We start from the raw sequence: 15586 nt of genomic DNA on the forward strand, positions 1-15586 counted from the left end.
GTTTGATATATTATTTATTTATTTTATTCTAAAAAGTTGTACCTATGTAATACAATATTTACATTAAGAAGGTAAAGTTAATACGTAGTATAAGGGCTTATTCTGATTGACTGAAGTGAGCTGAATTGAACTGAATTTATTAGAACTAAATTGAACTTATTAGAGCTGAACTAAACTGAATATTTTTAAGAGAAGGAAATTAGGAGCTGAAATGAAATGAACTAAACTGAACTTGTTAGAGTTGAACTGAACTGAATTTATTAGAGTTGAACTGAATTGAACTTATTAGAGCTGCACTGAACTGAACTGAACTGAAAATAATCGTATTAGATTAGACTTTAAGTAATACCTAAATTAGTTGTTACTTTTATTTAATAATAATACATATATTGATAATTTCCCTTGGCTATATAAATAATTTTTCAACATATAAATAAGTATATAAATGTTAATAATATGGTAATTTTGTTTAAACGTTTAGCCCACAAGACTAGGAAACAAATTGTGATCTTGCAAGGTGATTATACTAATTCCAATATCACCTAAAAACATATTTTTTTTCTATAAAATTTCAATGACTTAGCCTAAGATAAAACCCATGTTATATGATTATTGAGTTTGGGCTTTAGTATGGTTTTGTTGAACATATTATAATCAAAATGTCAAGTGTTGATAATCGTCTCACTTTATTTATGTGTTGGAGGATATTATGTCTAAATGCCTTTGAGCATTTACTTTAGGGGCTTTGTTTGATTGACATAAAATAAGATAGGAAGTGAGACTTGTTAGGTGTGTTATTTGGTTGACATAGATTTGATGTAACGGAGGAAGTGAAACTTTTTGGGAATTGTAAATTCTCAAAAATGTAGGAAATAGGTGCAAATTCTCACTGATAAGTACTAAATTTTAGTAATTTGATTTTGGGAACTTCTACTTTCTAATTCCTATATGAACCAAATAACCACTAATTAATTTATTTATTTTATTTTTTATTCCGCTACTTCATCGTCCTAAGCTAGCGTCATGTGTAACTAAGTTTGGAGTAATCACTTTTACGAAAAATTCTATCTCGCAAAATCTCTACACCTTATTTATGACCACTTTATCCTTTAATTATTAATATCTATTCTCTCTATAAGATAAAGTAATTATTCCGTAATTCTTTTTCCCAAAACTATAAAATTGGAATCAACAATAACCCATGGCATAACCCTTGAATTGTATTTCAAAAAAAAAAAAAAAAAAAAAAAAGTTGACATTGTATTTTGGGCGGGCTAGAATTATTATCATTCTCAACTTCCACACTCTTCCAGTGCAACAAAATTACAAAAACAAAACCAATCACTAGAAAAAAACAAAAAAAGAACGAAAAGAAAAAAGAAAAAAGAATGGATATACCGGAGCTACTGGCGATATTCGGGCCGGGTATCGCCGGCGCCGTATTCGGGGCGGGTTGGTGGTTTTGGGTCGACGCCGTCGTTTGCAGTTCCATCGCCGTCTCCTTCGTCCACTATCTTCCTGGTTTTCCATCCATTCTCTCTCTTCATTTTCTCTCTCCTCGCTTTTTTTCTCTCTCTTTCAACAATTACTGATTTTAGGGTTTCTGCCTTTTCTTAATTAGGGATTTTTGCATCTTTGGCTGCTTTGATGTTCAATTGTGTCAGGAAAGAGGATATTGATTACTCCCCTTACGATGAAGGCGAGTGGAGGTCTGCTTTTTTGAAATACTGCTTCTGACTTTTGTTTTTTGTTTGCAATTCGATTAATTTTAGGATTTTGATTGATTGTTATTCTTATTGTAATGCAGTAAAAATTTTAAGCTAAAGTTTTTGATTTGATGATTTAATTGTTCCTTCGAGTATATTATTTGCCTTTATGTATAAATGCTTGGATCCAGTTTTTACTTTGATCATACATTAGAATTATTTGTTGTGGTCATATGATGTTATCCGCATATTAGGCTATTAGCTGTGCTTGGAAAGGTGACATCTTTTTTGGTTTCAGTGTTACTGCTTTATCTTATCACCATCCTGGAAACTCTCCTTGTTTGATCATGGATAGGCATTGTGTAGACAGTGATTGTGGTGATGTTCCATTTGATAGTGATCAGGGAGGTTTGATTAAGTTTACTTTGCTTGCAAATGAATACATTGTTTTTATGGGCTGGTCTAGGATGGTATACAGGTATAGTCAATCATGGTAGTGATGTAGATATAGATACTGAGAGGGTAGCATGCAATCTTGCAGTGTAGGGGAGTTATATGAGTAGTCTTTTATAAAGCAACACATATGATAGGGGTCGGAATAAAAAGGAAATACATCCTCTCTTTTTTAATACTTGCACTACACACTTTTTCACAATATTTAAGAAAAGTATGGCTCACATTATTTAATACACTTAAAATGGGGTTGAGAGATTGTTTGGAGTATTACTAACTTCTACGTATTAATTGGATTGTGAGTTTTAAATAAAGGTAATATGACAACTTTTCACCCAAAAAACCTTCTAATTATTGTGCGTTGCATTTTAGGAAAGTGTTGCAAGTATTAAAAAAACTAAGGAAATAGGAAATGTGAGTTATAGAAGAGAAATGAATTGAGTGGTTCAAAACACTCTTTTAGTGAGCCTTTCCTTCCATACCACTCTCTAGTTTGCTTATGATAAGTGTTCTTGTCAGCTATTGTTTGACAGGATACTGTAGTCTGTAGAACTACTGCTTGCATGTGAAATTGGATTTTAACTTTGCTGCTAAACAACAATGATTATAATATGCTGATATCTTCTACTGAATGTTATTACAGATTGAAGCTTTGGCTTTTCCTAGCTTATGTTGTATCTTTTGTATCTCTTGCGGCATCAGTTGGGTTACTTATACAAGATGCCTTGGTGTCTTCCGGACCATCAACATGGACAGGGGTTGCTGGTGTCCTGCAGTGTGTATTTGTGCTAATCAGGTCAGTATTATTTTTTAATGTTAAATTAAGTGCATTTTACTCAGTATGGATGTCCCATTATTTAAAGTGATTATAACCTTTCTCATATTGTTGTACACTCTTCGGTCTCTTCCTTCCAAACCAAATACGTCATGTGGAACTTAGTTGCTTTCTTTTTTTTATCAAGACCTTATAACAGCTATTAGGTTGTGGAATTTGAATAATTGGTATGAAGGAATTGATCTCTCTAGCCAAGTGTATTAACAAGATAAGAGCTGAATGATTTGAGTTGAGTCAAGAATGAGGTGCTTTGTCATGGAATAACAAAATGTTTTGAGCTTTAGAAGTTTAGTTTCATGAGGAACTGTTTAAGATCCATAAAGTTTAGATACTTATAATGGATGCCCTGAGAGACCTTTTTATTTTATTTTATTTTATTTTTAAGAGGGGGCCTTTCAACTTCATTAAGAGTATGCTGACTCTTGGTTTTACCTGATACCAATACCCATATCTGGGTATGAGCATCATAGCATTTAGATAGTAGCATAAGGTCATAGATTATTTAAAAATCAAGATTGATAACTCTTGTCAATTACCTTTCATGATCAAGAACCCTCTGCTCAGTTAATGCTGTATGAAAGGTTCCCAAATTCTTTGCAAACATTGTTTTGTCATATGAGTCATATCACTTGTTTGAAGGTCATGTTAAGAGAATTATTTCTCTCATGTGATCTTTTCAATTGGGGGTAACCTCAATTGAAATCAGAAGAAAATCAGAAGAAACATGCTCTGAAGAGCCATTGACTAAGGGAACTGATTGCCTTAGGTATAGTCAGTCATGCATTAGATTTCTAATAGAATTTTCAATAGAGAAAAATATGATCATTGGAGGTGAGAGGGGGGTTGAAGTGAGAGCGTGTGCATATAATGTAATATACTAATGGAGGTGGGAGGGGAATAGAAAAATTATTCCAGTGGAGGTGGGAGGGAATTGAAGGGAGAGCATGTGCTTATAATGTGAAGTATGTGATCATTATTTGACATATGTCTAGTACTCCAATTGTTTTCAAGCCCACCCTGTAACCTCATTTAGCAGACCGTGGTGATTCCCAACAAAATTGCATAGAAGTCTCCTTGATACTCAAGAAACTTCAGATGGTCACACTTAGTGAGCATTACCCTGATAGACATGCTGCAATATGTGCATCAGACATTTTTTTTTGGTAAAGTTCTCGAGTTAGAGAAAATCTCAATGTGATGTGGAGGGTTGTATATTAGTTCATCGAATGGTTGACAAAAGTATTTGCCCTCAATTCATGTAGTGTGTGTGTGTGTGTGTGTGTGTGTGTGTCTCTGTGCGAGTGTTTGTAAAGAGGGGGGTGGGGGAGGGTGTGTTATGTTAAATCCCAGAATGATTTGGCAGCTCAACATAACTTGCTAGACTCATACTCAAGTTGATATCCTCTTACAAAGGCACTGTCATAAATAGGACCTTTTTCTTAATATGTTTTTCCTTTTTTTTTCCTTTTTATTTAAATATAGTAGACTGTTCATCTTCTGTTTTGTTAATCAATTGTGTCAGCTCTTAACATCCGAGGTTAAGTCGCATTTCATATTGTTAGATTAAATATGATGTTTATCTTAAAATTGCGTAATCAAATTCTGTTTTGAAGGATAGCAGTCATTATTGTAGATTCATCTTGAGGGACTAGTGAATACTAATCAATTGTCTTCAATAGGAAGCTCCTGCATAGACCAACAAAACCCAAGATTGATTACTCTATAAATAACCTATAATTCATTGTAGATTTGTAGGTGACCTTTTCTAGGCACAAAATCTTCCATAAAATATTATAGGAAACTCTCTTATTTTTTTGCACCAAATTTCTTAGTCTGCTCCATAACCCTATGTGCTCCGGTTCATCTTATTTTGCCTTATTTCATTTCACATTTTCATATGTATGAAGCCTCAAGTCTCAGGGGTTGATGTAAACTCCACAACCCTCTTCTCATACGGGATGCATTCCGAGGTCAAATGATGTTGTTTGGAACAATATACAACTATAAGTCGGCTTCATAAAAGCCATGTGGAAGCCTATAGTCATTACAAGAGGCGTGTACGGAAACCGGTAAATTGGATGCTTAAAGGCAAATTGGATGGTTCCACTCACCCAATTGGACTCTCGGAGTGTATTAGGGTCTATAGGTAGCTTCTCGGCAATTTTTATTTCAGGGTCCAAAAAAGTCAAAAAATGGAAAAATTGAAGGCTATAATACACGCTTTTTTGGCCAATTTAAGAGGTTTTAGGACCCGGTGTTGAAAAGTCTCGAGATACCAAGCGATACATCATAGAGTCATATAATGTCGTTTGGAACCATATATGATCATTATATGTTGCCATAAATATCCGTGGTAGCCTCGAGTTTATGAAATCGGTGGAAGTTATAAACGGGTAAATTAACAGTTTGAAGGTATATTGGATGGTTTTACCCAACCAAAAGGACTTTCGGGGTGTATTAGGGTCCATGGGAAGCATCTCGACAATTTTTGTTTCCGGGTCTAAAACAATGAAAAATTGTCCAAAATTAAAGGGTATAATACACGATTTCGGGTCATTTTTTGACATTTTTTCAAAACTGAACTAAATACGTGGGGTGACTCCCGGGGTCATATAAGGTGGTTTGAAACCATACCACACCTATAAAGATGTCTATGAAGTAGCAAGAATGAGTTATGTTTCTATTTTGAAATTTTGAAATATAATGATGTCACTAAAGTACCCATGTCGAACCCTTGACACTCGAACATGGATTTGATGCTTGGAACCTTCACTTTAAGTTCAAAATCATGGAACTTTTTCATTAATTACCGAGTTGGAAAATTGGACACGTACCCATGTCGGACATGGGTAACCCGTAACCGAGTCCATGTAACATAACCCTCGACACATTTACCCATATTCCATAACACCTGCGCTTGTGCTTGTTGCATATTTTCATATGTATGAAACCTCAAGTCTAAGGGGTTGTTGTAAACTCCACAACCCTCTTCTCATTCTTTTGGATAAGGTTGCTCCCATCATTCGGTAATTCCATTCTACTCTCCTTTGCCTAGCAATCTAGAATACATTCTTGAAGTACAATCTACAGTTGTGTATATTATTATTTTGTTTGGACCCTTATACGACATGCTTCCCGAGGTCATGTGATGTTGTTGTGACCCATGTGCAACTATAAGTCGGATATATAAATGCCCCGTGGAAGCCTATAGTCAATACAATAGGCGTGTACGGAAACTGGTAAATTGGATGCTTAAAGAAAAATTAGATGGTTCTACCCACCCAATTGGACACCCTCTAGGTATTAGGGTCTATAGGTAGCTTCTCGCCAATTTTTATTTCCCGATCCAAAAAAGTCAAAAATTTGCAAAATTGAAGGCTTATTATACACGCTTTTTGGCCAATTTAGGAGGTTTGGGGACTTTGTGTCGAAAAGTCTCGAGATACCAGGCGATACATCATAGGGTCATATAATGTCCTTTGGAACCATTATGATCATTATATGTAGCCATAAATGTCCGTGGTAGCCTCGAGTTTATGAAATCAGTGGAAGTTGTAAACAGGTACATTGACAGTTTGAAGGTATATTGGATAGTTTTACCCTACCAAAAGGACTTCCAGGGTGTATTAGGGTCTATGGGAAGCATCCCGACAATTTTTGTTTCCGGGTCTAAAAAAGTGAAAAATTGTCCAAAATTGAAGGCTATACACGATTTCGGGTCATTTTTTTACATTTTTTCAAAACTGAACTAAACACGTATGGTGACTCACGGGGTCATATAAGGTGGTTTGAAACCATAACACACCTATAAAGATGTGTATAAAGTAGCAAAAATGAGTTATGTTTATATTTTTAAATTTTAGAACATAATGATGTCACTAAAGCACCCATGTTGGACACTGGACACTCAAACATGGATTTGATGCTTGGAACCTTCACTTTATGATCAAAATATTGGAATTTTTTCATTAATTGTCGAGTCGGACAATTGGACACGTACCCATGTCGGACATAGGTAACCGAGTTCATGTAACATAACCCTCAAGAATTTACTCATATTCCATAACACCTGCCCTTGTGCTTGTGCTTGTTGCATCAATTGCATAAAATTTCTTAGTCTGCTCCATAACCCTATGTGCTCCTGTTTTCATCTTCTTTTGCCTTATTACATTTCATTATTTTCATATGTAAGAAGCCTCAAGTATTAGGGGTTGTTGTAAACTCCACAACCCTCTTCTCATTTCTTTGGATAAGGTTGCTCCCATCATTCGGTAATTCCATTCTACTCTTATTTGCCTAGCAATCTAGAATACATTCTTGAAGTACTATCTACAGTTGTGTATACTATGATTTTGTTTGGACCCTTATACGGGATGCTTCCCGAGGTCATATGATATTGTTGTGACCCATGTGCAACTATAAGTCGGATACATAAATTCCCCTTGGAAGCCTATAGTCAATACAATCGGCGTGTACGGAAATTGGTAAATTGGATGCTTAAAGGTGAATTAGATGGTTCCACCCACCCAATTGCACACCCACTGGGTATTAGGGTCTATAGGTAGCTTCTCGCCAATTTTTATTTCCGGGTCCAAAAAAGTCAAAAATTTGCAAAATTGTAGGCTATTATACACGCTTTTTGGCCTAGTTAGGAGGTTTCGGGACCCCGTGTCAAAAAGTCTCTTGATACCAGGCGATACATCATAGGGTCATATAATGTCGTTTGGAATCATATATGATCATTATATGTTGCCATAGATGTCTGTGGTAGCCTCGAGTTTTTGAAATCGGTGCAAGTTGTAAACGGGTAAATTGACAGTTTGAAGGTATATTGGATGGTTTTACCCAATCAAAAGGACTTCCGTGGTGTATTAGGGTCCATGGGAAGCATCTCGACAATTTTTGTTTCCGGGTCTAAAACTGTAAAATATTGTCCAAAATTGAAGGCTATAATACACGATTTCAGGTCATTTTTTTACATTTTTTCAAAACTTAACTAAATACGTTGGGTGACTCCCGGGGTCATATAGGTGGTTTGAAACCATAACCCACCTATAAAGATGTCTATGAAGTAGCAAGAATGAGTTATGTTTTATTTTGAAATTTTAGAATATAATGATGTAACTAAAGCACCCATGTCGGACCTTGGACACTCGAACATGGATTTGATGCTTGGAACCTTCGCTTTAAGTTTAAAATCATGGAATTTTATCATTAATTGTCGAGTCAGACAATTGGACACGTACCCATGTCGGACATGGGTAACCGAGTCCTTGTAACATAACCCTCAAAACATTTACCCATATTCCATAACACCAGCCCTTGTGCTTGTTGCATCACTTGCACAAAATCTCTTAGTCTGCTTCGTAACCCTATTATATCCTGTTCATCTTCTTTTGCCTTATTACATTTCATATTTTCATATGTATGAAGCCTCAAATCTCAAGGGATGTTGTAAACTCCACAACCCTCTTCTCATTTCTTTGGATAAGGTTGCTCCCATCATTCGGTAGTTCCATTCTACTCTCCTATGCCTAGCAATCTAGAATACATTCTTGAAAGTACTATCTACAGTTGAGTATACTAAGATTTTGTTTGCACCCTTATACGGGATGCTTCCCGAGGTCATATGATGTTGTTGTGAACCATGTGCAACTATTAGTTTGATACATAAATGCCCCATGGAAGCCTATAGTCAATGCAATGGGCGTGTACGGAAACTGGTAAATTGGATGCTTAAAGGTGAATTAGATGGTTCCACCCACCCAATTGGACACCCTTTGGGTATTAGGTTCTATTGGTAGTTTCTCGCCAATTTTTATTTCCGGGTCCGAAAAACTCAAAAATTTGCAAAATTGAAGGCTATATAATACACGCTTTTTGGCCAATTTAGGAGGTTTCGGTACCCGATGTCGAAAAGTCTCGGGATACCAGGGGATACATCATAGGGTCATATAATGTCGTTTGGAACCATATATGATCATTATATGTTGCCATAAATGTCTGTGGTAGCCTCGAGTTTATGAAATCGGTGGAAGTTGTAAACGGGTAAATAGACAGTTTGAAGGTATATTGGATGGTTTTACCCAATCAAAAGGACTTCCGTGGTGTATTAGGGTCCATGGGAAGCATCTCGACAATTTTTGTTTCTGGGTCTAAAACTGTAAAATATTGTCCAAAATTGAAGGCTAATACACGATTTCAGGTCATTTTTTGACATTTTTTCAAAACTTAACTAAATACGTTGGGTGACTCCCGGGGTCATATAAGGTTGTTTGAAATCATAACACACCTATAAAGATGTCTATAAAGTAGCAAGAATGAGTTATGTTTTATTTTGAAATTTTAGAATATAATGATGTAACTAAAGCACCCATGTCGGACCCTGGACACTCGAACATGGATTTGATGCTTGGAACCTTCACTTTAAGTTCAAAATCATTGAATTTTTTCATTAATTGTCGAGTCAGACAATTGGACACGTACGCATGTCGGACATGGGTAACCGAGTCTATGTAACATAACACTCAAGACATTTACCCATATTCCATAACACCTGACCTTGTGCTTGTTGCATCACTTGCACAAAATCTCTTAGTCTGCTTCGTAACCCTATTATATCCTATTCATCATCTTTTGCCTTATTACATTTCATATTTTCATATGTTTGAAGCCTCAAATATCAAGGGATGTTGTAAACTTCATAACCCTTTCTCATTTCTTTGGATAAGGTTTCTCCCATCATTCGGTAATTCCATTCTACTCTCCTATGCCTAGCAATCTAGAATACATTCTTAAAAGTACTATCTACAATTGTATATACTATGATTTTGTTTGGACCCTTATAGGGGATGCTTCCGGAGGTCATATGATGTTGTTGTGACCCATGTGCAACTATAAGTCGGATACATTAATGCCCTGTGGAAGCCTATAGTCAATACAATCGGCGTGTACGGAAATTGGTAAATTGGATGCTTAAAGGTGAATTAGATGGTTCCACCCACCCAATTGCACACCCACTGGGTATTAGGGTCTATAAGTAGCTTCTCGCCAATTTTTATTTCCGGGTCCAAAAAAGTTAAAATTTTGCATAATGGAAGGCTATAATACACGGTTTTTGGCCAATTTAGGAAGTTTCGGTACCCGGTGTCGAAAAGTCTCGGGATACTAAGGGATACATCATAGGGTCATATAATGTAGTTTTGAACCATATATGATCATTATATGTTGCCAAAAATGTCCGAGGTAGCCTCGAGTTTATGAAATTGGTGGAAGTTGTAAACGGGTAAATTGACAGTTTGAAGGTATATTTGATGGTTTTACCTAACCAAAAGGACTTCCGGGGTGTATTAGGGTCCATGGGAAGCATCTCGACAATTTTTGTTTCCGGGTCTAAAACAGTGAAAAATTGTCCAAAATTGAATGTTATAATACACGATTTCGGGTCATTTTATGACATTTTTTCAAAACTGGACTAAATACGTGGGTTGACTCCTGGGGTCATATAAGGTGGTTTGAAACCATAACACATCTATAAAGATGTCTATGAAGTAGCAACAATGAGTTATGTTTCTATTTTGAAATTTTGTAATATAATGATGTCACAAAAGTACCCATGTCGGACCCTCGACACTCGGACATGGATTTGATGCTTGGAACCTTCACTTTAAGTTTAAAATCATGGAACTTTTTCATTAATTACTGAGGTTGAAAATTGGACACGTACCCATGTCGGAGATGGGTAACCGTGTCCATTTAACATAACCCTCGAGACATTTACCCATATCCATAACACCTACCCTTGTGCTTGTTGCATATTTTCATATATATGAAGCCTCAAGTCCCTCGGGGGTTGTTGTAAACTCCACAACCCTCTGCTCGTTTATTTGGATAAGGTTGCTCCTCTACTCTCCTTTGCCTAGCAATCTAGAATACATTCTTGAAGTACAATCTACAGTTGTGTATATTATGATTTTGTTTGGACCCTTATACGGGATGCTTCCCGAGGTCATATGATGTTGTTGTGACCCATGTGCAACTATAAGTCGGATACATAAATGCCTCGTGGAAGCCTATGGTTAATACAATGGGCGTGTACGGAAAATGGTAAATTGGATGCTTAAAGGTAAATTAGATGGTTCCATCCACCCAATTGGACATCCAGTGGGTATTAGGGTCTATAGATAGCTTCTCGCCAATTTCTATTTCCGGGTCCAATAAGTTAAAAATTTGCAAAATTGAAGGCTATAATACACTCTTTTTGGCCAATTTAGGAGGTTTCGGGACCCTGTGTCGAAAAGTCTCGTGATACCAGGCGATACATCATAGGGTCATATAAGGTCGTTTGGAACCATATATGATCATTATATGTTGCCATAATTGTCTGTGGTAGCCTCGAGTTTATGAAATCTGTGGAAGTTGTAAACTGGTAAATTGACAGTTTGAAGGTATATTGGATAGTTTACCCAGTCAAAAGGACTTCCGGGGTGTATTAGGGTCCATGGGAAGCATCTCGACAATTTTTGTTTTCGGGTCTAAAACAGTGAAAAATTATAATACACGATTTCGGGTCAAACATTTTTTCAAAACTGAACTAAATACGTGGGATGACTCTCGGGGTCATATAAGGTGGTTTAAAACCATAACACATCTATAAGGATGTATTTGAAGTAGCAAGAATGAGTTATGTTTCTATTTTGAAATTTTGGAATATAATCATGTCACAAAAAATACCCATGTCGGACCCTCGGCATTCTAACATGGATTTGATGCTTGGAACCTTCACTTTAAGTTCAAAATCATGGAACTTTTTCGTTAATTGCCGAGTCGGATAATTGGACACGTACCCATGTCGGACATGGGCAACCGAGTCCATGTAACATAACACTCAAGGCATTTACCCATATTCCATAACACCTGCCTTGTGCTTAATGCATCACTTGCACAAAATTATGTGTTCCTGTTTTCATCTTCTTTTGCCTTATTACATTTCATATGTTCATATGTATGAAGCCTCAAAGTCTGAGGGGTTGTTGTAAACTCCATAACCCTCTTCTCATTTCTTTGGATAAGGTTGCTCCTATCATTCGGTAATTCCATTCTACTCTCCTTTGCCTAGCAATCTAGGATATATTCTTGAAATACTATCTACAGTTCTGTATACTATGATTTTTCTTGGACACTTATACTGGATGCTTCCTGAGGTCATATGATGTTGTTGTGACCCATGTGCAACTATAAGTCGGATACATAAATGCCCCGTGGAAGCCTATAGTCAATACAATGGGCGGTATGGAAACTGGTAAATTGGATGCTTAAAGGTAAATTAGATGGTTCCACCCACCCAATTGTACACCCAGTGGGTATTAAGGTCTATAGGTAGCTTCTCGCCAATTTTTATTTCCAGGTCCAAAAAAGTCGAAAATTTGCAAAATTGAAGGCTATAATACACGTTTTTTGGCCAATTTAGGAGGTTTCGGGACCCCGTGTCGAAAAGTCTTGGTATACCATGCGATACATCATAGGGTCATATAATGTTGTTCGGAACCATATATGATCATTATATGTTGCCAAAAATGTCCGTGGTAGCCTCGAGTTTATGAAATCGGTGGAAGTTGTAAATGGGTAAATTGACAATTTGAAGGTATATTTGATAGTTTTACCTAACCAAAAGGACTTCCGAGGTGTATTAGGGTCCATGGGAAGCATTTCGACAATTTTTGTTTCCGGGTCTAAAATAGTGAAAAATTGTCCAAAATTGAATGTTATAATACACGATTTCGGGTCATTTTATGACATTTTTTCAAAACTGAACTAAATACGTCGGGTGACTCCTGGGGTCATATAAGGTGGATTGAAACCATAACACACCTATAAAGATGTCTATGAAATAGCAAGAATGAGTTATGTTTCTATTTTGAACTTTTTAAATATAATGATGTCACTAAACTTCTAAAGTACCCATGTCGGACCCTTGACACTCAAACATGGATTTGATGCTTGGAACACACTTTAAGTTCAAAATCATGGAAATTTTTCGTTAATTGCCGAGTCGGACAATTGGACACGTACCCATGTCGAACATGGGTAACCGAGTCCATGTAACATAACCCTCAAGACATCATAACACCTGCCCTTGTGCTTATTGCATCACTTGCACAAAATTTCTTAGTCTGCTCCATAACCCTATGTGCCCCTGTTCATCTTCTTTTGCCTTATTACATTTCATTATTTTCATATGTAAGAAGCCTCAAGTATTAGGGGTTGTTGTAAACTCCACAACCCTCTTCTCATTTCTTTGGATAAGGTTGCTCCCATCATTCGGTAATTCCATTCTACTCTTATTTGCCTAGCAATCTAGAATACATTCTTGAAGTACTATCTACAGTTGTGTATACTATGATTTTGTTTGGACCCTTATACGGGATGCTTCCCGAGGTCATATGATGTTGTTGTGACCCATGTGCAACTATAAGTCGGATACATAAATGCCCCGTGGAAGCCTATAGTCAATACAATGGGCGGTACGGAAACTGGTAAATTGGATGCTTAAAGGTAAATTAGATGGTTCCACCCACCCAATTGTACACCCAGTGGGTATTAAGGTCTATAGGTAGCTTCTCGCCAATTTTTATTTCCGGGTCCATAAAAGTTAAAAATTTGCAAATTGAAGGCTATAATACACGTTTTTTTGGCCAATTTTGGAGGTTTTGGGACCCGGTGTTGAAAAGTCTCAGGATTCTAGGGGATACATCATAGGGTCATATAATGTCGTTTGGAACCATATATGATCACTATATGTTGCTATAAATGTCCATGGTAGCCTCGAGTTTATGAAATCGGTGGAAGTTGTAAACGGGTAAATTGACAGTTTGAAGGTATATTGGATGGTTTTACCTTGCCAAAAGGACTTCCAGGGGGTATTAGGGTCCATGGGAAGCATCTCGACAATTTTTGTTTCCGGGTCTAAAAAAGTGAAAAATTGTCCAAAATTGTAGGTTATATAATACACGATTTCGGGTCATTTTTTGACATTTTTTCATATACTGAACTAAATACGTGGGGTGACTTCCAGGGTCATATAAGGTGGTTTGAAACCATAACACACCTATAAAGATGTCTATGAAGTACCATGAATGAGTTATGGTTTGAAACCATAACACACATATAAAGATGTCTATGAAGGAAAATAATCACCTTTATTGTAGAGTAACATGAGAAGGAGAGTACTAAATATTCTCATGAAAATTAATCTATAATCACCCTAAGCATCAAGTACCTTGGTGTTTGATGTCTGTGTGCCTTTGGCTCACACCTTGGCATGGGAAACTCTTTGTTCCTAGGGTTGGTTCGTGACTTAAAAAAAATTATCTTGCCCTATACGGCTTATAGGCTATAGGGACTTGCTTCCCTTCTCTCAAGCAAGTCATTAATTTGGAACTTTGCTGTGCTTATCTTTTTAATTTTCCTTTAGGTCAATAAATTTTGTGTTAGAAAAGAGAATTTGGAAACTTGGAATGGACAACGTTGCTCCTAGGAGAAACATGATATTCTTGTTATATGGCTTTATGCCTCTATATCGTACGGTTCCTTATTACAATTCTTGTTAGCCGACCTTAAATCGTTTTGGGACTAAAGATTTGTTGTTGTTTATTATTGTTGTTTTTGTATGGATTTATGTCTCTGTTATATATATTTATAAAGGAACAATGAGTTATTTGATAATTGGGGAAACCCTGTATTTTCTTAAGGTGGTTTCAGGAAGTAAATATATAAGAAAACAAACAAGGTCTTATTCAATTTGCATACTCCAATTTAATTGCTCTAGTAGTCGTAAGTCCATTTGACTTTTGGGTATATGTGCCTGTGTTCTGGCTACTATACTGCCTGCTTGAATCCTTGCTCTAGTAACTGCATGACTGTCTGTCCTATCAATGTTCACATTCCCATTGCTATGAATCTACAACTTTCCTGAGACACTGATTTTGAACTTTTGTAATCCCACCGTGATAAAGCTTTGGAGGATCAACACTCCAAACTCCAATATATACTTTTACCATGCTTGCTCTTGCACCTAGCAGGGTTTGTATGCCATTTGGATATCTGCCATTTGCTGGGTACATTCAACCTATTAAGTTTTTAATTTGCTCACAAATTTACACTTTTTTTGACAGTGGGCTGATCTATTGGACTTCTCATTCCGAGTAGCTGGATACACATTGAAGGAGCTTTAAGACTTTTGTATAATTTACTTTTACTTGAATGTGCAGTAAAGTAGTTGACCTTGTGTATATGTCTGTAATATGCTACTTGTCGTGAGCAACAATGATTTGCCTCACAGAATTGAGTGCAACTCTGTATGTTAGCATTGATTTCTGAAAATTTCCTCATTCTTATGTTCTGAAGCTGTCTCATCAAGTAGGTGGTTGGAAACTTGGGATAATTGTTATGTCTTATGTGTTTTTGAGCCTCGACGTGTAATCTTTAAACTTTATAATTGTATATCAGTCGCTAACAAACCTGCTTGCTTGTGTATCGCCTCTATTCAATTAATGTCGTACTATCATAAATTAAATGTGGCATTGTAAGATGA

At 36.4% G+C, this 15586-nt stretch overlaps 1 protein-coding gene across 1 annotated transcript; it reads left to right on the top strand.

Moving 5' to 3' along the window:
* The first annotated feature begins 1269 nt into the window (after positions 1–1269).
* LOC110714065 (transmembrane protein 50 homolog) lies at positions 1270–15586 on the top strand. Its single transcript, XM_021892529.1, has 4 exons — positions 1270–1521; positions 1622–1709; positions 2803–2955; positions 15168–15586. Exons 1-4 carry the CDS (start codon positions 1389–1391, stop codon positions 15199–15201), a joined length of 408 nt encoding a protein of 135 aa, XP_021748221.1. The 5' UTR covers positions 1270–1388; the 3' UTR covers positions 15202–15586.

Source organism: Chenopodium quinoa, unplaced genomic scaffold, assembly GCF_001683475.1.
Source record: "Chenopodium quinoa cultivar QQ74 unplaced genomic scaffold, ASM168347v1, whole genome shotgun sequence".
NCBI lineage: Eukaryota > Viridiplantae > Streptophyta > Magnoliopsida > Caryophyllales > Amaranthaceae > Chenopodium > Chenopodium quinoa.